This window comes from Lipophrys pholis (assembly GCF_963383615.2).
Source record: "Lipophrys pholis genome assembly, chromosome: 8".
Classification (NCBI taxonomy): domain Eukaryota; kingdom Metazoa; phylum Chordata; class Actinopteri; order Blenniiformes; family Blenniidae; genus Lipophrys; species Lipophrys pholis.
Window position 1 is genome coordinate 11,843,069 of NC_137630.1, and position 22,405 is coordinate 11,865,473.

At 41.4% G+C, this 22,405-nt stretch overlaps 5 protein-coding genes across 5 annotated transcripts; all 5 read left to right on the forward strand.

The window, feature by feature from the left end:
- Positions 1–2,505: 2,505 nt before the first annotated feature.
- On the forward strand, positions 2,506–4,798 carry LOC308113214 (uncharacterized protein). Its single transcript, XM_080469276.1, has 2 exons — positions 2,506–2,743; positions 3,195–4,798. Exons 1-2 carry the CDS (start codon positions 2,572–2,574, stop codon positions 3,938–3,940), a joined length of 918 nt encoding a protein of 305 aa, XP_080325402.1. The 5' UTR covers positions 2,506–2,571; the 3' UTR covers positions 3,941–4,798.
- A 443-nt stretch (positions 4,799–5,241) lies between these two features.
- LOC308113861 (uncharacterized protein) lies at positions 5,242–7,722 on the forward strand. The gene is made up of 2 exons (XM_080470389.1): positions 5,242–5,484; positions 6,046–7,722. The coding sequence occupies exons 1-2, from the start codon at positions 5,313–5,315 to the stop codon at positions 7,098–7,100; spliced, it is 1,227 nt and encodes a 408-aa protein (XP_080326515.1). The 5' UTR covers positions 5,242–5,312; the 3' UTR covers positions 7,101–7,722.
- Positions 7,723–8,480: 758 nt separating this feature from the next.
- Positions 8,481–14,252, forward strand: LOC308113776 (uncharacterized protein). The gene is made up of 2 exons (XM_080470239.1): positions 8,481–8,723; positions 11,679–14,252. Exons 1-2 carry the CDS (start codon positions 8,495–8,497, stop codon positions 13,061–13,063), a joined length of 1,614 nt encoding a protein of 537 aa, XP_080326365.1. The 5' UTR covers positions 8,481–8,494; the 3' UTR covers positions 13,064–14,252.
- Positions 14,252–19,420, forward strand: LOC308113775 (uncharacterized protein). The gene is made up of 4 exons (XM_080470238.1): positions 14,252–14,509; positions 16,118–16,405; positions 17,566–17,910; positions 18,119–19,420. The coding sequence occupies exons 1-4, from the start codon at positions 14,338–14,340 to the stop codon at positions 18,955–18,957; spliced, it is 1,644 nt and encodes a 547-aa protein (XP_080326364.1). The 5' UTR covers positions 14,252–14,337; the 3' UTR covers positions 18,958–19,420.
- A 760-nt stretch (positions 19,421–20,180) lies between these two features.
- On the forward strand, positions 20,181–22,346 carry LOC308113213 (uncharacterized protein). The gene is made up of 2 exons (XM_080469275.1): positions 20,181–20,430; positions 21,052–22,346. Exons 1-2 carry the CDS (start codon positions 20,259–20,261, stop codon positions 21,879–21,881), a joined length of 1,002 nt encoding a protein of 333 aa, XP_080325401.1. The 5' UTR covers positions 20,181–20,258; the 3' UTR covers positions 21,882–22,346.
- Positions 22,347–22,405: the final 59 nt, after the last annotated feature.

A 22,405-nucleotide genomic window follows, 5' to 3' on the forward strand; every position in this document is an offset into this window, starting at 1 on the left:
ATAAACTGTTTTAAATCATTTTTATCTGACCGGTTTCAATTTGTTCATGTAAATAACAAATCTTCAATGCATGAACGGGTCCTGTGTGGAGTACCACAAGGCTCCGTCCTCGGACCCATATTGTTTAATCTCTATATGTTACCACTCGGAAATATTATTAGGAAACACAACATTAACTGTCATTGTTATGCAGATGATACTCAGCTATATTTATCAATTAAAGCCAATCAGGCCGACCAAATTGTTAAATTAGAGTCCTGCCTCAGGGACGTTAAGTCCTGGATGTCTATCAACTTCTTAATGCTCAACACATCCAAGACTGAGGTTCTAATCGTAGGTCCTAAAAAGCTCAGGGATAACTTTTCAGATAGTCTGATTACCTTAGATAATATTACCTTAACCTCTAACAGTGATATTAGGAACCTGGGTGTTATTTTTGATCAGGATCTGTCCTTTATGTCCCATGTTATACATGTCTCCAGGACAGCCTTCTTCCATCTAAGGAATATTGCAAAACTTAGAAACTTCTTGTCCTTCAAAGATGCAGAAACAATTATTCATGCCTTTGTGACTTCAAGATTAGATTATTGTAACTCCCTAATGTCAGGATGTCCAAACTCCTCTGTTAGGACCTTACAGCTAGTGCAGAACGCTGCTGCAGGTTTACTAACCAGAACTGGAAGAAGAGAGCACATCTCCCCAGTCTTGGCATCCTTACACTGGCTCCCAATCAAATCTAGAATAGAATTCAAGATCCTTCTGATCACATATAAAACTCTTCATCACCAGGCTCCGTCCTATATGGAGAAACTTCTAGAAGTGTCTCACCCTCCACGGGCCCTTGGCTCTGAGGATGCAGGACTGTTGGTAATCCCTAAAGTCCATCAAAGTAAAACAGGAGGCAGGAGTTTCAGCCATATGGCTCCTTTACTCTGGAATCAACTAGCAGCCTCGGTCCGAAGGGCCCACACCATTAGTTTATTTAAGAGTAGACTAAAAACCTTCCTCTTTGATAAAGCTTCTCATTAGGAATAAAGTGGGAGCACTAAGTTGAGCTGCTATAGGCCTAGACTGCTGAGGGGATTTTCTCTCTCCCGTTAAAGGGAGGAACTCTACATTTGGAGCTTCTGTTTCTTGTCTTTCTTTCTTTCTCTCTGTGTAACAACATTACTGGAGCCACCAGATACTGCCGCCGTCTGTTTTTCTCCCTGACAGGAGGGGAGCAGGATCCAGGGGATCAGACCCAAGACTCACAGAGTGGAGTTACGACGGTCCTACTACCCGACCCCACCACAGCACCGGGACCCCACCGCAACAGAACGGCCCTTAAACTCCAGACTGAGATTGGTTCATCATCAGACCAACGCTCATCATAGACTTTTCTTAGTATTTATCTCGCCTGTTTGCCACTCTCTCTCTCCCTCTTCTTTCCTCTCTCTCCCTGTCCTAGCCCATGTACTTCTCCCCCCAACCGGTCAAGGCGGATGGCCCCCCTTTCCAGAGTCTAGGGTCCGCCCCACAGTTTCTTCCTGAAGAGGGAGTTCTTTTGAACTTCTCTCCATGTGAGGGAGTTTTTCCTGACCACTGTTGCTTGTTTACATCTGCTTGCTTTGGAAGGGTTTAGTTGGGTTCTGTTGTTCTCTATCATTGTAAAAGCGCTTTGAGATGTCTGTTGATGTGATTTAGAGCTTTACAAATAAAATTGAATTGAATTGAATTGAATTGTGAACGGGGAAAACTATTTTAAATGAGAAGGTCGGAGACACATAAAAATACGGAAGAGTTTTAGGGCCACTGAAGAAAAGAAAAAAATTCGGAGGCTAAAAAAAAACAAAAAAACTTTGTGGCCCCAGAAAAAGTCGAAAATCAAATTAGAATTTAATTTTTTCCACGGAGAGACGTCTCTCCATCCCTCATCATTTGCCCGTAGATGTGAATTCACATTAAATCACTTAATTCTGACTATATCGGGTTGCTTACTGCTTATGGACGTGTGATTTTACACCGGATGTCCTTGATTAATAAGAACACGTTTAAATAAGCAGCCAAGGATCCGTGTCTTTGTCCTTCGTACTCGACGGACTTCCGCGACGGAACCAGGCAGCAGGCTGCTCCGTCTCTTCTAGTCCTGATCCTGATGATAACTGCTCCGTGTTTATGAGCGAGATTCTGTCCTGAAGCATCTTTTCATCACTTCATTAAACCGCCTGATGTGCATTTTGAGGAAGCAGTCACACGCGCTGGCGTGTGGATGGACGGACTTTTCTTTCCACCGTGAAAAAAAAAAATCTCGAATATGATTTTCGACTTTTTTTGAGGCCACGAAGGTTTTTTTTTTTATATCAGCCTCCGAAATTTTTTTTTTCTTCAGTGGCCCTAAAACTCTTCCGTAGAAAAACAACGAAATCGTTCATGAAATATATTTGGAGGATGAGCTTTACGTCCTATCCCCTCTGTCCAGTAGGTGTCAGTGTGAAGCTGAACGTTGTTTGTTGTAGAAGAAGAAGAAGAAGCAGGTCTGGAGGCTGTGTTGTGTCTCACAGAGGAAATATTTCACCTCCTGCAGCAACAATGAGTTCAGTTCAGGCTTTGAGAGAGTTTATCAACGAGCGACTATCTGCTGCTGCTGGAGAAATATTCACCGTGTTTGAACAAACTATCGTCCAGTACGAGGAGGAGATTGTTCGTCAGAGAAGATTGTTGGAAATCCGCTGGAATCCTCAAATCAAGTTACACAGAACAGGTATGGAAAAGTCTGAATGAACACATGAATCTTCATCGTTGTCAAAGTCAAAGGGAGATTTATTGTGAATTCCTGTGGCTCATGTAAGACACAGTAGAATCTACATTCCAGCTCGTTTGTACCTCCTACGGTGTAAATATATATTTATTCAAGATAAACAAGGAGGAGAGAGGTACCAATGATCTTGCTGGCTGCATCCTGGATCCACTTCTGCTGACACGCTCTAGGATGGAGCCGTTGATGGTCAGCAGGGCGTGCTGTGCAGAGACTCTCCTGAAGTGGATGACCATCTCCTTGGTCTTTTCCACGCTAAAGTTGCACATCAAGCAATGATGTTATTTTATAACTTTGAATGAAAGTTTTCACTGCTTGAGTCACAGTTTTGTTTTTAAGCTGGAACTGTAGAAGTAATGTAACTAATCTTTTATCTTGTCCTTTTTTATCCCTCCAGAGCTCCAACAGCACCATGACTGTAGGGAGGAGCAGCTCTGCGATCAGGAAACCAACTACTGTCTAGAACAGGAAGAACCGGAACCTCCTCTGATCAAAGAGGAACCAGAAGAACCAGAACCTCCCCAAATTGAGGAGCACCAGGAACTCGGTACCAGCCAGGAGGGAGAGCAGCTTAAACTGAAGTTTGAAAGTGATTCCTTTAGGGTTCCTTCTATTGAGGAGCAAAGTTTCCTGAGTGAACCAGAAGAAGTACTGGACACTGAGCAGTTCCTCCCTCATGACTCTGAAGTCCATGATGTGAAGAAACATTTGGACTCAGAGTCAATTATGAATGCAGAGCTGAAAGAAATCACATTCCATAGTGACGGAGGGGAGAACTTTCCTGTGTCAGAGAAACAGGCTGAATGTGAAAAACGTCTTTGTGAAGGAACTTGTGGTAAATCTGTGTGTAAAAAACGTAAAGTATGTCAGAATGTAGGTACTCTCACTCAGAAGAAGAAAATCATTTGTGAAATCTGTGGTAAACATTACGACCGACAGAGTAAATTGATGGTCCACATGAGAACTCACACAGGTGAGAAGCCATATTCTTGTGAAACATGTGGGAAAAGTTTCAGTCAACAGAATCATTTGTTGATCCACATGAGAACTCACACAGGTGAGAAACCGTGTTCTTCTGAATCATGTGGGAAAAGTTTCAGGCAACGCAGTGGTTTGTTGTCCCACATGAGAACTCACAGGTGAGAAGCCGTATTCTTTGGGAAACGTGGGAAAATATTGACTATTTTTAGTTCAGGACCGCGCGACATGAAGGCTCATTTGGTGTTCCACATGAGAACTCACAAAGAGAATAAGTCATGAAAGACTGGGAGATCTCATTCAGGACGTCCAGCTTCATTAATTTTATGCTATTTAGGGAAAATACTTTTTGCTCACACATGCTTGATGAAACACAATCCCTGGAAAATGTTATTGAATATACACTACTCAAATAAAAGGATATATGGCTTTGGGGTGAAATTTATGGAAAAAGTAAATTATTGCTACGATGATTTTATATCTTGAAAGTAGGATATTTATATAGAAGCATGCAATACTGTAATCATTTTCTCATCTTAAACTATTCACTGAAATAAAAACCAACAACAGTGGAGGCTGTACCACAACCAAAAATGTCAAATTCTCTCTAATGTAATATTTTGACTTCAGTATCACTTTCTGTTGGAATAAAAGTGTATATAATTTATCCCATGCTGTATTTCCACATTCTTGCACTATGATGAGTGCAGGGGTGTTGTTGCAACAATAATCTTTATGCCTTGCAGATGATAATCCTCTGAAACTGAGAAGACAGTTTTGTGAAAACCGGCAAAGAGCAGTTTCACAAAAGAACAAAGTGTTCCAGCACTCGAGTCAAGCTGACCTCGACGGAGCGATGTGTTCCATTCACCTCCTGCCTTCTCTGCTCACTGATCTCTGTAGAAATGTAAACACCTTGCTGCAACCCTAATAAAAAGAGAGGAGACGGACGAGAGTTTTCAGAGCGGGTTGGAGATTGTAATTGAAACACTCTCTGTCCATTCTCCTCGCGAGTAAGACCTGAAACTTGACTTGGTGTGTGTTCTTTCTTGCAGATTAATAAGTGTGCAGAGGTTAAACCTGACACTTTCAGACTTCAGGTTCCTTTAAACACACAGTTGGAAAAGTCAAACTGCTCTGATATTAGATGAGGACATGAGAAGTCATAAACTGACTACTTGACGTCTCCAGACACCAGGTGGCAGGGAAAGAATAGATGTTATTCTGCTGGTTGTTATTACTTTATTATATGAAGAATACAAAGAAATTAAGAGAGATAGTTTGGATTTCTATTGAGAACTGTGAACTTACTCTCAGTCAATTGAGTCGTTTGTTTTCCTTTGTAATCCTAAATAAACCAGTGTGTCAAAACCCTGACTCCTCACTCTGACAAAAATCCACTACATGTGTTTGTCCAGTAGGTGTCAGTGTGAAGCTGAACGTTGTTTGTTGCATAAGAAGAAGAAGAAGAAGAAGAAGCAGGTCTGGAGGCTGTGTTGTGTCTCACAGAGGAAATATTTCACCTCCTGCAGCAACAATGAGTTCAGTTCAGGCTTTGAGAGAGTTTATCAACGAGCGACTATCTGCTGCTGCTGGAGAAATATTCACCGTGTTTGAACAAACTATCGTCCAGTACGAGGAGGAGATTGTTCGTCAGAGAAGATTGTTGGAAATCCGCTGGAATCCTCAAATCAAGTTACACAGAACAGGTATGGAAAAGTCTGAATGAACACATGAATCTTCATCGTTGTCAAAGTCAAAGGGAGATTTATTGTGAATTCCTGTGGCTCTGCAGGCCGGGTGGCCTTTACTTGTCCTGTTAGGAGTGTCTGTCATGTGGAGCTCTGGTGGGTCCTTGCTTGTGGATCTGGTAGAGCTGGAGGTAGTTGATGGAAATATTACAAGTTATTTCCCACATGGACTGTCCAGTAAAGTTGTGGACATTGATGGTTTTTGAAGAGACATTTCCTGAGAACATTTAAAAGCAGGAAGTCTCATCATCACTTCATCTCAGGGAGCATGATAAACATTTCACAGAATGTTCTGCAAATATGAGAGAAGTGAAGATATAACACATAGAAAACATTTATACAAAAACGTTATTGTTAATCCACCAACTGTTCAGCAGCTGAAGTTGCACATCAAGCAATGATGTTATTTTTTAACTTTGAATGAAAGTTTTCACTGCTTGAGTCACAGTTTTGTTTTTAAGCTGGAACTGTAGAAGTAATGTAACTAATCTATTATCTTGTACTTTTTTATCCCTCCAGAGCTCCAACAGCACCATGACTGTAGGGAGGAGCAGCTCTGTGATCAGGAAACCAACTACTGTCTAGAACAGGAAGAACCAGAACCTCCCCAGATCAAAGAGGAACCAGAAGAACCAGAACCTCCACAGATCAAAGAGGAACCAGAAGAACCAGAACCTCCCCAGAGCAAAGAGGAACCAGAAGAACCAGAACCTCCCCAGATTGAGGAGCACCAGGAACTCGGTACCAGCCAGGAGGGAGAGCAGCTTAAACTGAAGTTTGAAAGTGACTCCTTTAGGGTTCCTTCTATTGAGGAGCAAAGTTTCCTGAGTGAACCAGAAGAAGTACTGGACACTGAGCAGTTCCTCCCTCATGACTCTGAAGTCCATGATGTGAAGAAACATTTGGACTCAGAGTCAATTATGAATGCAGAGCTGAAAGAAATCACATTCCATAGTGACGGAGGGGAGAACTTTCCTGTGTCAGAGAAACAGGCTGAATGTGAAAAACGTCTTTGTGAAGGAACTTGTGGTAAATCTGTGTGTAAAAAACGTAAAGTATGTCAGAACTTAGGAACTCTCACTGAGAAGAAGAAAATCATTTGTGAAATCTGTGGTAAAAGTTTCAACCGACAGAGTAAATTGATGGTCCACATGAGAACTCACACAGGTGAGAAGCCATATTCTTGTGAAACATGTGGGAAAAGTTTCAGTCAACCGAGTAGTTTGTTGGGCCACAAGAGAACTCACACAGGTGAGAAGCCCTATTCTTGTGAAATATGTGGACATAGTTTCAGTGACCGCACAACTTTTTTGCGCCACATGAGAACTCACACAGGTGAGAAGCCGTATTCTTGTGAAACATGTCGAAAAAGTTTCACTCGACAGAGTAATTTGTTGGTCCACATGAGAACCCACACAGGTGAGAAGCCGTATTCTTGTGAAACATGTGAAGAAAGCTTCACTAAACAGAGGAATTTCTTGCGCCATATGAAAACTCACACGGGTGAGAAGCCATATTCTTGTGAAACATGTGAGAATGTTTCAGTGTACACAGCATTTTGTTGGCCCACATGAGAACTCACACAGGTGAGAAGCCATATTCTTGTGAAACATGTCGGAAAAGTTTCAGTCGACTGGGTAACTTGTTGGTCCACATGATAACTCACACAGGTGAGAAACCATATTCTTGTAAGACATGTGGGAAAAGTTTCAGTCAACACAGAACTTTATTGCGCCACATGAGAACTCACACAGGTGAGAAACCGTGTTCTTGTGAATCATGTGGGAAAAGTTTCAGTCAACGCAGTGGTTTGTTGTTCCACATGAGAACTCACAAAGAGAATAAGTCATGAAAGACTGGGAGATCTCATTCAGGACGTCCAGCTTCATCACAAGGTATCATCCAGTTTAAAGGAAATGTTGATTTACTGTTTTGGACTGTACTTTAGAAACGTTTTATGTTTCTGGTTTGTCTCAAAACAATTGGACAATTTATATACACTTGGTTTCCATTTGTGTTGAACTACACAGAGAAAGAGAAACGTTCCCCTGGTTGCATAATGAATCTTCGAGAAGCATATTTCATTTGAATTTCTAACATGACTGATTTTTGTGGCGTTATCAAAAATGTGACAAAATTCTTATATGAGTAGATGTGAACTTGGAATAAATGGAAATAAAATGTTGATAAGAATCTAATGGGTTTTGTTATTCAGAGCTTGTTTTTTTTTCTCCACATGAATAAGTTGTAATTTAACGTTTTATTGTTTTTATGTTACGTAGGAAAAAAAACACTCTTTGCTTAGCTGCAACACATGCCTGATGAAATAAAACATCTGAAAACTTTTATGAAATATACACTTTTACATTAAATAACACTTGGCTTTCGGGTGAAATTTATGGAAACTGTAAATTCATGCTACAATGATCTTATAACATGAAAGTAGGACTTTTATGTAGAAGCATGCAATGGTAATGTTCTCATCTGAAACTATTAACTGAAATAAAAACCAACAACAGTGGAGGCAGTACCACAACCAAAAATGTCAAATTCTCTCTAATGTAATATTTTGATTTCAGTATCACTTTCAGACTTCAGGTTCCTTTAAACACACAGTTGGAAAAGTCAAACTGCTCTGATATTAGATGAGGACGTGAGAAGTCATAAACTGATTGCTTGACGTCTCCAGACGGCAGGTGGCAGGGAAAGACAAGATGTTATTCTGCTGGTTGTTATAACGTTATAAACTGAAGAAAACAAAGAAATTAAGAGAGATAGTTTGGATTTCTATTGAGAACTGTGAACTTACTCTCAGTCAATTGAGTCGTTTGTTTCCTTTGTAATCCTAAATAAACCAGTGTGTCAAAAGCCTGACTCCTCACTCTGACAAAATTCCACTACATGTGTTTGACCAGTAGGTGTCAGTGTGAAGCTGAACGTTGTTTGTTGCAGAAGAAGAAGAAGAAGCATGTCTGGAGGCTGTGTTGTGTCTCACAGAGGAAATATTTCACCTCCTGCAGCAACAATGAGTTCAGTTCAGGCTTTGAGAGAGTTTATCAACGAGCGACTATCTGCTGCTGCTGGAGAAATATTCACCGTGTTTGAACAAACTATCGTCCAGTACGAGGAGGAGATTGTTCGTCAGAGAAGATTGTTGGAAATCCGCTGGAATCCTCAAATCAAGTTACACAGAACAGGTATGGAAAAGTCTGAATGAACACATGAATCTTCATCGTTGTCAAAGTCAAAGGGAGATTTATTGTGAATTCCTGTGGCTCATGTAAGACACAGTAGAATCTACACTTCAGCTCGTTTGTACCTCCTACTGTGTAAACATATATTTACTCAACAACAAACAAGAAAAAGATCAAATATAGGTCAGATGTTCCACCCAATAGAATCAGAATCAGAATAAATGACCCAATAAGAAATTAAAGCTGCAAGCAGCGTTGGTCGGGACCTCGACCCTTGTCGGACGCCGGCCCGTCGGGGATCTCTGACCCGTAAGCTTGTGATCCGTGATCCTATCGCCCACATAAAGCCACCCCCCAAAAATCAGCTCAATCGGCCAAACTTTGTTAGCATTCTAACCGTATGGCGTGGTCAAACGTTGGCGGGAACAGGCTAATTAGCTCGTGATACGTACTCCTAGCGCCCCCATTGTTACACCCCCCCAAATTTCAGCTCAATCGAACAAAACTTTGTTAGCATGCTAAGTAGCATGCTTAGACCTGTGATGTATCTGAAAATCACACAGGTTAACCCCCCAGGTGTTCTTGACCCGAAATCTGGTCTAATCTCACATGCTAACCAGTTAAGCTAACAGGCCTAGCATTAGCATTAGAAAGCATTAGCATTATGCCACAGTGCCCACTAGCATGTTAGCTCCTCCACCAAGCACACATGGTAGCTTCATTCTACAGGTCAGCTCAGAGACAATCCTGGGGGAGACTGACGGAACATTCCGGAAGCTGTGACATCATCCTGGTCTGTGTTCACACAGCAGGGCGTGGCCCCCAGCTAAATGAGTGCATGTGATCAGAGTGAGAGGCAGAGGATTTTCCGAAAATATTTTGGAAACAACTCCTCTGAATCCATACTTGTCGGGCAGCTATGTGGATAAAAATATCATTTCTTGAGAGGAATTTTTGTCCTCTTTCAGTCTGTGTGGGTTTGGAATCAGTCACACGTAAACTTTAGACTGTAGGAGTCGCTGTTTGACGCAAACACGGGATTTCGCTCCATCAGACTTAATGTTAAATCGTGGGTGAAAAAAAATCAGTCAGCACGGTTCATACTCGTCAAAAAGGCCCTTTCTTATGGAATTTTCCCCACAATTCTTACATCATCGTGTTCGTAAGATTCTTCTGGTGATTGTGATGTGCTCGGTTTGTGTCTGCGAGGCACGGTTTGGCCACATTTGATAGTTCGGACTGTTCTGTCACGGCAGTTTTTGAGGTGAAATTTCGGTTTTCCCATGTATCTGGATGGGAGGAGGGAGGAGGCGTGATTCTGCGTAGGAAACTTTGAGGGCTCATAAAAACGAAACCGTAGCATTAAATAACAATCTGTTCTAAATTATTGAAGAGGACAATCTCCTCTTTTTTTTTTGATACTGTTTTCAAGGCGATGCAACTTTCGCCCTAGGAGGAGATAGCGTTTGCGTAAAGGGTTTTTGGGCAAAAATCGTATTTTGAAAGGCAAATTGCGGACTTCCTGTTGGATTTAGGTCAAAAGTTAGAGTGCGTGAATCGTAGGTCTCGATGAGACGAACAAATGAGTTTTCGTTTGATCTCTCTACGACATTCCTACGGGCCTTGGTGGCCGTTTTAGTGCTTCTAGGTGGCGCTAGAGAGCCATTTAGGAATTTTTTTTTTTTTTTTTTTTTTTTTACATCAAATGACTATTTTCGCCAGTCTTGATGTGCCTTTCATGCTGGGGCACTTACTCTAGGGCCCTGGGCTTGGGCTGGGCCCCTGCCCAGCCTTTGTTTCTCGGTTGCGGACGAAACACAATAGGGACCTTGCCGGTAGGCTCGGTCCCTAATAGATCAGCTAAACACTGTGCAATGCAGTGAAGGAGGGAGTGCTGGTAGAGTCCAGCTTTCTGACAGCCTGGTGGAGCTGTTTTACAGGTCTGTGAGGGAGGAGAGAGGTACCAATGATCTTGCTGGCTGCATCCTGGATCCACTTCTGCTGACACGCTCTAGGATGGAGCCGTTGATGGTCAGCAGGGCGTGCTGTGCAGAGACTCTCCTGAAGTGGATGACCATCTCCTTGGTCTTTTCCACGTTGAGCAGAAGGTTGTTGTTTCTCCACCAGCTGGCCAGAAGGCTCACCTCCTCCCTGTAGCCACTCTCATCATTGTTGCTGATGACGGTGGTGTCGTCAGTGAACATTACTAGGGGGTTGGTGCTGAACCTGGCTGTGCAGTAGTGGGTCAGCAGGGTGAAGAGAAGGCGGCTCAGCACACATCCCTGGGGGGCTCCTGTGCTCAGCATGGTGGTGTTTGAGCTGTTGGAGCCAGCTCTGTTTGGGCTTTCTCTGTGAGAAAGTCCACCAGCCAGTCACTGGAGCGATTTGGCCAATATGTGAACTGAAGAGTGTCCAGTAGCGGGTGAGGATGGACTTGATGTGCTTCATAACCTGCCGCTCGATGGCACTTCAGTAGGGAGGAGACAGGATCTCCAACCTCACACGCTGTGGTGGGTTGGAAAGGAGGTATATCAGATATATAGATACTTTATCAACTCTGACGGCTGATTGATGCAAATATTACAAGTTATTTCCCACATGGACTGTCCAGTAAAGTTGTGGACATTGATGGTTTTTGAAGAGACATTTCCTGACAACATTTAAAAGCAGGAAGTCTCATCATCACTTCATCTCAGGGAGCATGATAAACATTTCACAGAATGTTTTGGAAATATGAGAGAAGAGAAGTGAAGATATAACACATAGAAAACATTTATACAAAAACATTATTGTTAATCCACCAACTTTTCAGCAGCTGAAGTTGCACATCAAGCAATGATGTTATTTTTTTAACTTTGAATGAAAGTTTTCACTGCTTGAGTCATAGTTTTGTTTTTAAGCTGGAACTGTAGAAGTAATGTAACTAATCTTTTATCTTGTACTTTTTTATCCCTCCAGAGCTCCAACAGCACCATGACTGTAGGGAGGAGCAGCTCTGTGATCAGGAAACCAACTACTGTCTAGAACAGGAAGAACCAGAACCTCCCCAGATCAAAGAGGAACCAGAAGAACCAGAACCTCCCCAGATCAAAGAGGAACCAGAAGAACCAGAACCTCCCCAGATCAAAGAGGAACCAGAACCTCCTCTGATCAAAGAGGAACCAGACGATCGAGAACCTCCCCAGATCAAAGAGGAACCAGAAGAACCAGAACCTTCCCAGATTGAGGAGCACCAGGAACTCGGTACCAGCCAGGAGGGAGAGCGGCTTAAACTGAAGTTTGAAAGTGACTCCTTTAGGGTTCCTTCTATTGAGGAGCAAAGTTCCCTGAGTGAACCAGAAGAAGTACTGGACACTGAGCAGTTCCTCCCTCATGACTCTGAAGTCCATGATGTGACGAAACATTTGGACTCAGAGTCAATTATGAATGCAGAGCTGAAAGAAATCACATTCCATAGTGACGGAGGGGAGAACATTCCTGTGTCAGAGAAACAAGCTGAATGTGAAAAACGTCTTTGTGAAGGAACTTGTGGTAAATCTGTGTGTAAAAAACATAAAGTATGTCAGAACTTAGGAACTCTCACTGAGAAGAAGAAAATCATTTGTGAAATCTGTGGTAAACTTTACAACCGACAGAGTAAATTGATGGTCCACATGAGAACTCACACAGGTGAGAAGCCGTATTCTTGTGAAACATGTGGGAAAAGTTTTAGTGAACGTTCAACTTTATTGGGCCATATGAGAACTCACACAGATGAGAAGCCGTATTCTTGTGAAACATGTGGGAAAAGTTTTCGTGAACGTTCAACTTTATTGGGCCATATGAGAACTCACACAGGTGAGAAGCCGTATTCTTGTGAAACATGTCGGAAAAGTTTCCGTCGACAGAGTCATTTGTTGGTCCATACGAGAACTCACACAGATGAGAAGCCGTATTCTTGTGAAACATGTCAGAAAAGTTTCCGTCGACAGAGTCATTTGTTGGTCCATACGAGAACTCACACAGGTGAGAAGCCGTATTCTTGTGAAACATGTCTGAAAAGTTTCCGTCGACAGAGTCATTTGTTGGTCCACATGAGAACTCACACAGGTGAGAAGCCGTATTCTTGTGAAACATGTGGGAAAAGTTTTAGTGAACGTTCAACTTTATTGGGCCATATGAGAACTCACACAGGTGAGAAGCCGTATTCTTGTGAAACATGTCGGAAAAGTTTTAGTGAACGTTCAACTTTATTAAGCCATATAAGAACTCTCACAGGTGAGAAGCCGTATTCTTGTGAAACATGTCGGAAAAGTTTCCGTCGACAGAGTCATTTGTTGGTCCACATGATAACTCACATGTGAGAAGCCGTATTCTTTTGAAACGTGGGAAAATATCGACTATTCGTAGTTCAGTACTGCGCCACAAGAAGGCTCATTTGTTGTTCCACATGAGAACTCACAAAGAGAATAAGTCATGAAAGACTGGGAAATCTCATTCAGGACGTCCAGCTTCATCACAAGGTATCACCCAGTTTAAAGGAAATGTTGATTTACTGTTTTAGACTGTACTTTAGAAAAGTTTGATATTTGTGTGTCACAAAATAAATGACACAATTTAAATAAATTTGGTCTCCATTTGTGTTGAACTACACAGAGGATGACACACGTTGCCCTGGTTGTATAATGAATCGTAGAACATTTCATTTGTATTGCTAACAAAACTGAATTTTTTGTGTTTTCAAATATATGTTAAAAATCTTCTATGAGCAAATATGAACTTTGAATAAATGGAAGTAAAATATTGATAAGAATCCAGTGGGTTTTGTTAGTCAGTGCTTGTTTTATATTTTACATGAATACGTCATAATTTAACTTTTTGCTGTGTTCATGCTACATAGGAAAAATACTTTTTGCTCAGACATGCTTGGTGAAATACAAGAAATTGAAAATGTTATTGAATATGAACTACTCAAATAAAATGATATATGGCTTTGGGGTGAAATCTATGGAAAATGTAAATTCATGCTACAATGATCTTATAACATGAAAGTAGGACTTTTATGTAGAAACATGCAATGGTAATGTTCTCATCTGAAACTATTTACTGAAATAAAAACCAACAACAGTGGAGGCAGTACCACAACCAAAAATGTCAAATTCTCTCTATTTTGACTTCAGTATCACTTTCAGGCTTCAAGTTCCTTTAAACACACAGTTTGAAAAGTCAAACTGCTCTGATATTAGATGAGGACATGAGAAGTCATAAACCGACTGCTGGACGTCTCCAGACGGCAGGTGGCAGGGAAAGACAACATGTTATTCTGCTGGTTGTTATGACTTTATTTTCTGAAGAAAACTAAGAAATTAAGAGAGATAGTTTGGAGTTCTATTCAGAACTGTGAACTTACTTTCAGTCAATTGACTCGTTTGTTTCCTTTGTAATCCTAAATAAACCAGTGTGTCAAAAGCCTGACTCCTCACTCTGACAAAATTCCACTACATGTGTTTGACCAGTAGGTGTCAGTGTGAAGCTGAACGTTGTTTGTTGCAGAAGAAGAAGAAGAAGAAGAAGAAGAAGCAGGTCTGGGGGCTGTGTTGTGTCTCACAGAGGAAATATTTCACCTCCTGCAGCAACAATGAGTTCAGTTCAGGCTTTGAGAGAGTTTATCAACGAGCGACTATCTGCTGCTGCTGGAGAAATATTCACCGTGTTTGAACAAACTATCGTCCAGTACGAGGAGGAGATTGTTCGTCAGAGAAGATTGTTGGAAATCCGCTGGAATCCTCAAATCAAGTTACACAGAACAGGTATGGAAAAGTCTGAATGAACACATGAATCTTCATCGTTGTCAAAGTCAAAGGGAGATTTATTGTGAATTCCTGTTGCTCATGTAAGACACAGTAGAATCTACATTCCAGCTCGTTTGTACCTCCTACGATGTAAACATATATTTACTCAACAACAAACAAGAAAAAGATCAAATATAGGTCAGATGTTTCAGCCAATAGAATCAGAATCAGAATAAATGACCCAATAAGAAATAAATCAGCTAAACACTGTGCAATGCAGTGAAGGAGGGAGTGCTGGTAGAGTCCAGCTTCCTGACAGCCTGGTGGAGCTGTTTTACAGGTCTGTGAGGGAGGAGAGAGGTACCAATGATCTTGCTGGCTGCATCCTGGATCCACTTCTGCTGACACGCTCTAGGATGGAGCCGTTGATGGTCAGCAGGGTGAAGAGAAGGGGGCTCAGCACACATCCCTGGGGGGCTCCTGTGCTCAGCATGGTGGTGTTTGAGCTGTTGGAGCCAGCTCTGTTTGGGCTTTCTCTGTGAGAAAGTCCACCAGCCAGTCACTGGTGGAGGTGGTGAGTCCGAGCCCGGTCAGTTTGTAGGAGCGTTGCTGTGGGATGATGATGTTGAATCTTGATCTGAAGTCAGTAAACAGCATTCTCCTTGTGGTCCAGGTGGATGAGAACATCATTACTGGAGCGATTTGGCCAATATGAGAAGTGAAAAACATCCAGTTGCCTCTGGAGGATGGACTTGATGTGCTTCATAACCTGCCGCTCGATAGCACTTCATCATACCCAGATACTTCATTTCTTTCACTTTCTCTGGCTTTACAGCCACTATCCTGAATTTTAATTGACTTTGAATAGAAGTGGCAAACAGCGAGTAGAATTGAAATTCCATTTGATAATTCTGGTGTATTCTCGAATCATGCTTTACATTCCATATATGATCGAGGTGTGAATCACCAGTTTCATCATGTTGCAATGTTACATGTGTTCTCTTTGTATATAACAAAGTCTGCCACAATACAGTTTTGATTCAAAGGCCTGCGATGAATGAGACAATTAAGAGAGATAGTGTCGTGGTAAAATTATATCTTGTGCCTATACTCATTATATTTTGTGCTTGTACTCTCATAATGGACCTTGTGAACCTGACTGCCTTGTGAAAGCGGCATTATATTCCGTTATCACAGGTTTCTATTTCCCTGGCTTTAAGCTAGCAACTCTCTGTTCACTCCCTTTCCCAGCAAAGCCTTATCAGCCTGGGAACCAAGGTTAACGGTCTGCTATTGCTAAACATCAACAGTTCAATTGTTCTGCTTCAAACCCCTCCTGCTCCTACCCACTGGTTAAGACACAGCGGCACACCTTGTGAGACGCACACTCTATCTTGCAGACAGCTGAATGCACTCTGCATCATCCTGGGCCTTGGGACTCAATAAAATCCTCCTGACAGAAAAACCTTGTTTTAACACTTTATTCCAAACAGCACCGACAACAACAACAAAATATCCACAACGATAGATAGATAGATAGATAGATAGATAGATAGATATGTCCATCCATCACTGTTCTGTTTCCTCATCCATCACATCAGTGACTTTTGTCTTGTTTTGCTCCAGGGCAACACATTCATAACCAAAGGACGAGCTCCAGTCTGGAGCAGGAGGAACATGAAGCTCCACACATTAAAGAGGAGGAGGATATTGTTGAAGTGACTGTTGCTGATGGTGAAAGTGACGATTCCCACGACTCCGTGAGAGACTTGACCACCCAGCGACTATCTGCTGCTGCTGGAGAAATAGTCACCATGTTTGAACAGACTGTCGTCCAGTACAAGGAGGAGATTGATCGTCAGCGCAGATTATTGGAAATCATCCGGAAACCTCAAATCAAGTTATACAGAACGGGTATGGAAACGTCTGAATGAACACATGAATGTGACCCGTGGAGGACCTCCATCATTACGACTGTGTTTGGTTTACCCACCGCAGACAGAATCGGGATTTGTGTCCGTTCTGTTTTTCTAGTTTTTTTAATCACATTTGTTCTTCAGGTTGGTAACTCCAAATGTACTAGTTCTTCTTCTCCACTCTTGACTTCAACTCAACCACACAGCGCCCCCTCTGGTGTGGAAGTGTAACCACAGCAACAGCATTAAACAACTTCTTCCTTTTTCTACAAAGAAATATTCCTTCTCAACTCAACTGTTACTAGTAGCCAGAACTTCAACAGTGTACATTCACTGTCCAAAATGTATGTTAAACTCTAAATATCTTTCACAGCACATCTGTAATGATTGTAAACAATCTTACCGCTTATGAATGCAACTAACATAACATAGCAGTAACTATCTTAAGTTGAGTATTTCTCAAGCAAAAGTAAGTACTATTAGGACAACTTAAGGTACCAGCAGTCTAACTTAGACCCTGTTTATGCAACAATTCAGGTGAAAACGCATGGTTTTTTGCAAAAAGAGAAACGCTTTGCATTTACCTGTAACCCGTATAAACAGTTCCACTCTGGTTTCCACCTGCTCCATCACACAGAAACAACACTTGTCAAAATCACCAATGACGTATTTGTGGCAGCTGATTTTGGACTCTTCACCATCCTCATCCTCCTCAGCCTGAGTGTGGCCTTTGATACCATCTGTCACGCCGCTCTCCTCAACAATGTCTTCCATTGGCATCACGCCAACTCTGTTGGACTGGTTCACTTTGTACATCTCTGGTCACGATCTGCTCCCTCCACTCATTTCCTTTAAATCCACCCTTTTCTCCTTTGCAACAGGTGTGGCCCAGGGCTCTGTCCTGGGGGCCCTCCCTTTTATCATTTATTTCCCACCCCTGTGCAATATCTTTGACATATTTAACATTCATTTCCACTTCTCCGGGCATGACATTCAGCTCTACCTACCCAGTAAATCCTCGTCAGAGCATTCAGCTGCTCTGCTCCCCGTCTCTGGAATTCAGTACACCTCTACTGAAAAACCTTTTTTTTTTTTTTTAAGCTGGAACTGTAGAAGTATTGTAACTAACCTTTTATCTTGTACTATTTATACCTCCAGAACTCCAACAGCACCACAACTGTGGGGAGGAGCATCTCTTTAAACAGGAAACAAGCTACTGTCTAGAGCAGGGAGCACCAGAACCCCCCCAGATCAGAGAGGAACAAGAAGAACCAGAACCCCCACAGATCAAAGTGGAACAAGAAGAACCAGGACTTGTACTGTTTAAAGAGGAACAAGGACCAGAAGACCTGAAACAAATCAGTACATTTCATAGTGACCGTGTAGACAACTTTCCTGTGTCAGAGAAACAGGCTGAATGTGAAAAGCTTCATCGTGAGGAAACATTTGATACAACTGTCTGTAAAAAAGTTAAATTATGTCAGAACTTAGGAACTTTCACTGGTAAGAAGGAACTCATTTGTGAAATTATTATAAGCAATATTGTTAATCCACCAACTGTTCAGCAGCTGAAGTTGCACATCAAGCAATAATGTTATTTTTTTAACTTTGAATGAAAGTTTTCACTGCTTGAGTCACAGTTTTGTTTTTAAGCTGGAACTGTAGAAGTAATGTAACTAATCTTTTATCTTGTCCTTTTTTATCCCTCCAGAGCTCCAACAGCACCATGACTGTAGGGAGGAGCAGCTCTGTGATCAGGAAACCAACTACTGTCTAGAACAGGAAGAACCAGAACCTCCCCAGATCAAAGAGGAACCAGAAGAACCAGACCCTCCCCAGATCAAAGAGGAACCAGAAGAACCAGAACCTCCCCAGATTGAGGAGCACCAGGAACTCGGTACCAGCCAGGAGGGAGAGCAGCTTAAACTGAAGTTTGAAAGTGATTCCTTTAGGGTTCCTTCTATTGAGGAGCAAAGTTTCCTGAGTGAACCAGAAGAAGTACTGGACACTGAGCAGTTCCTCCCTCATTTAGGAACTCTCACTGATAAGAAGAAAGTTATTTGTGAAACATGTAGGAAACATTTCAGTGAACGCGCAACTTTATTGCGCCATATGAGAACTCACACAGGTGAGAAGCCGTATTCTTGTGAAACATGTGGGAAAGGTTTCAGTCAACAGGGTAATTTGTTGGTCCACATTAGAACTCACACAGGTGAGAAACCGTATTCTTGTGAAACATGTGGGAAAACTTTCAGTCAACAGCATCATCTGTTGTTCCACATGAGAACTCACACAGGTGAGAAGCCATATTCTTGTGAAACATGTGGGAAAACTTTCAGTCAACAGCATCATCTGTTGGTCCACATGAGAATTCACACAGGTGAAAAGCCGTATTCTTGTGAAACATGTGGGAAAAGGTTCAGTCAACACAGAACTTTATTGCGCCACATGAGAACTCACACAGGTGAGAAGCCGTATTCTTGTGAAACATGTGGGAAAAGTTTCAGTCAACGCAGTGGTTTGGTGTCCCACATGAGAACTCACAGGTGAGAAGCCGTATTCTTTTGAAACGCAAGACAATATCTTCTATTTGTAGTTCAGTACTGCGCCACATGAAAGCTCATTTGTTGTTCCACATGAGAACTCACAAAGAGAATTAGTCATGAAAGACTGGGAGATCTCATTCAGGACGTCCAGCTTCATCACAAGGTATCATCCAGTTTAAAGGAAATGTTAATTTACTGTTTTGGACTGTACTTTAGAAAAGTTTTATGTTTCTGGTTTGTCTCAAAACAATTGGACAATTTATATACACTTGGTTTCCATTTGTGTTGAACTACACAGAGAAAGAGAAACGTTCCCCTGGTTGCATAATGAATCTTCGAGAAGCATATTTCATTTGAATTTCTAACATGACTGATTTTTGTGGCGTTATCAAAAATGTGACAATAAAATTCTTATATGAGTAGATGTGAACTTGGAATAAATGGAAATAAAATGTTGATAAGAACTTAATGGGTTTTTGTTATTCAGTACTTGTTTTTTTATTCCACATGAATAAGTTGTAATTTAACGTTTTATTGTTTTTATGCTAATTAGGAAATAACATACTATTTGCTTGCATGCAACACATGCCTGGTGAAATACAACATCTGAAAACTTCATTGAAATATATACGATTCACATTAAATGATATTTGGCTTTGAGGTGGAATTTTTGGGAAACATTAAATTATGGTACAATTATCTTATTTCATGAAAGTAGGACATTTATTTAGAAGCATGCAAGCTATCATGTCAAGCTATTAACTGAAATAAAAACCAACAACAGTGGAGGCTGTACCACAACCAAAAATGTCAAATTCCCTGTTATGTAATATTTTGACTTCAGTATCACTTTCAGACTTCAAGTTCCTTTAAACACACAGATGGAAAAGTCAAACTGCTCTGATATTAGATGAGGACATGAGAAGTCATAAACCGACTGCTTGACGTCTCCAGACGGCAGGTGGCAGGGAAAGACAACATGTTATTCTGCTGGTTGTTATGACTTTATTATCTGAAGAAAACTAAGAAATTAAGAGAGATAGTTTGGAGTTCTATTCAGAACTGTGAACTTACTCTGTCAATTGAGTCGTTTGTTTCCTTTGTAATCCTAAATAAACTAGTGTGTCAAAAGCCTGACTCCTCACTCTGACAAAAAGCCACTACATGTGTTTGACCAGTAGGTGTCAGTGTGAATGTGAAGGTTGTTTGTGTAGAAGAAGAAGAAGAAGAAGAAGAAGAAGAAGAAGCAGGTCTGGAGGCTGTGTTGTGTCTCACAGAGGAAATATTTCACCTCCTGCAGCAACAATGAGTTCAGTTCAGGCTTTGAGAGAGTTTATCAACGAGCGACTATCTGCTGCTGCTGGAGAAATATTCACCGTGTTTGAACAAACTATCGTCCAGTACGAGGAGGAGATTGTTCGTCAGAGAAGATTGTTGGAAATCCGCTGGAATCCTCAAATCAAGTTACACAGAACAGGTATGGAAAAGTCTGAATGAACACATGAATCTTCATCGTTGTCAAAGTCAAAGGGAGATTTATTGTGAATTCCTGTTGCTCATGTAAGACACAGTAGAATCTACACTTCAGCTCGTTTGTACCTCCTACGGTGTAAACATATATTTACTCAACAACAAACAAGAAAAAGATCAAATATAGGTCAGATGTTTCATCCAATAGAATCAGAATCAGAATAAATGACCCAATAAGAAATAAATCAGCTAAACACTGTGCAATGCAGTGAAGGAGGGAGTGCTGGTAGAGTCCAGCTTCCTGACAGCCTGGTGGAGCTGTTTTACAGGTCTGTGAGGGAGGAGAGAGGTACCAATGATCTTGCTGGCTGCATCCTGGATCCACTTCTGCTGACACGCTCTAGGATGGAGCCGTTGATGGTCAGCAGGGCGTGCTGTGCAGAGACTCTCCTGAAGTGGATGACCATCTCCTTGGTCTTTTCCACGCTAAAGTTGCACATATAGCAATAATGTTATTTTTAAACTTTGAATGAATGTTTTTACTGCTAGAGTTACAGTTTTGTTTTTAAGCTGGAACTGTAGAAGTAATGTAACTAATCTTTTATCTTGTCCTTTTTTATCCCTCCAGAGCTCCAACAGCACCATGACTGTAGGGAGGAGCAGCTCTGCGATCAGGAAACCAACTACTGTCTAGAACAGGAAGAACCAGAACCTCCTCTGATCAAAGAGGAACCAGAAGAACCAGAACCTCCCCAGATTGAGGAGCACCAGGAACTCGGTACCAGCCAGGAGGGAGAGCAGCTTAAACTGAAGTTTGAAAGTGATTCCTTTAGGGTTCCTTCTATTGAGGAGCAAAGTTTCCTGAGTGAACCAGAAGAAGTACTGGACACTGAGCAGTTCCTCCCTCATGACTCTGAAGTCCATGATGTGAACAAACATTTGGACTCAGAGTCAATTATGAATGCAGAGCTGAAAGAAATCACATTCCATAGTGACGGAGGGGAGAACTTTCCTGTGTCAGAGAAACAGGCTGAATGTGAAAAACGTCTTTGTGAAGGAACTTGTGGTAAATCTGTGTGTAAAAAACGTAAAGTATGTCAGAACTTAGGAACTCTCACTGAGAAGAAGAAAATCATTTGTGAAATCTGTGGTAAACTTTGCAGCCAACAGAGTAAATTGATTGTCCACATGAGAACTCACACAGGTGAGAAGCCGTATTCTTGTGAAACATGTGGGAAAAGTTTCAGTCAACAGAGTAGTTTGTCGGGCCACAAGAGAACTCACACAGGTGAGAAGCCGTATTCTTGTGAAACATGCGGGAAACGTTTCAGTCAACAGCATCATCTGTTGTTCCACATGCGAACTCACACAGGTGAGAAGCCTTATTCTTGTGAAACATGTGGGAAAAGTTTCAGTCAACGCAGTGGTTTGTTGTCCCACATGATAACTCACAGGTGAGAAGCCGTATTCTTTGGGGAAACGTGGGAAAATATCTACTATTCGTAGTTCAGTACTGCGCCACATGAAGGCTCATTTGTTGTTCCACATGAGAATTCACAAAGAGAATAAGTCATGAAAGACTGGGAGATCTCATTCAGGACGTCCAGCTTCATCACAAGGTATCATCCAGTTTAAAGGAAATGTTAATTTCCTGTATTGGACTGTACTTTAGAAACGTTTTATGTTTCTGGTTTGTCACAAAACAATTGGACAATTTATATACACTTGGTTTCCATTTGTGTTGAACTACACAGAGAAAGAGAAACGTTCCCCTGGTTGCATAATGAATCTTCGAGAAGCATATTTCATTTGAATTTCTAACATGACTGATTTTTGTGACGTTATCAAAAATGTGACAATAAAATTCTTATATGAGTAGATGTGAACTTGGAATAAATGGAAATAAAATGTTGATAAGAACTTAATGGGTTTTGTTATTCAGTACTTGTTTTTTTATTCCACATGAATAAGTTGTAATTTAA

What these genes read in the sequence shown, in the direction of transcription:
- LOC308113214 (XM_080469276.1), top strand. Translation starts at nt 2,572, where the DNA reads ATGAGTTCAGTTCAGGCTTTGAGAGAGTTTATCAACGAGCGACTATCT. An exon ending in AATCAAGTTACACAGAACAG is followed by an intron (nt 2,744 to 3,194) that starts GTATGGAAAAGT and finishes TTATCCCTCCAG; the next exon opens with AGCTCCAACAGCACCATGAC.
- LOC308113776 (XM_080470239.1), top strand. Translation starts at nt 8,495, where the DNA reads ATGTCTGGAGGCTGTGTTGTGTCTCACAGAGGAAATATTTCACCTCCT. An exon ending in AATCAAGTTACACAGAACAG is followed by an intron (nt 8,724 to 11,678) that starts GTATGGAAAAGT and finishes TTATCCCTCCAG; the next exon opens with AGCTCCAACAGCACCATGAC.
- LOC308113213 (XM_080469275.1), top strand. Translation starts at nt 20,259, where the DNA reads ATGAGTTCAGTTCAGGCTTTGAGAGAGTTTATCAACGAGCGACTATCT. An exon ending in AATCAAGTTACACAGAACAG is followed by an intron (nt 20,431 to 21,051) that starts GTATGGAAAAGT and finishes TTATCCCTCCAG; the next exon opens with AGCTCCAACAGCACCATGAC.
- LOC308113775 (XM_080470238.1), top strand. Translation starts at nt 14,338, where the DNA reads ATGAGTTCAGTTCAGGCTTTGAGAGAGTTTATCAACGAGCGACTATCT. An exon ending in AATCAAGTTATACAGAACGG is followed by an intron (nt 16,406 to 17,565) that starts GTATGGAAACGT and finishes TTATACCTCCAG; the next exon opens with AACTCCAACAGCACCACAAC. An exon ending in GAACTTAGGAACTTTCACTG is followed by an intron (nt 17,911 to 18,118) that starts GTAAGAAGGAAC and finishes TTATCCCTCCAG; the next exon opens with AGCTCCAACAGCACCATGAC.
- LOC308113861 (XM_080470389.1), top strand. Translation starts at nt 5,313, where the DNA reads ATGAGTTCAGTTCAGGCTTTGAGAGAGTTTATCAACGAGCGACTATCT. An exon ending in AATCAAGTTACACAGAACAG is followed by an intron (nt 5,485 to 6,045) that starts GTATGGAAAAGT and finishes TTATCCCTCCAG; the next exon opens with AGCTCCAACAGCACCATGAC.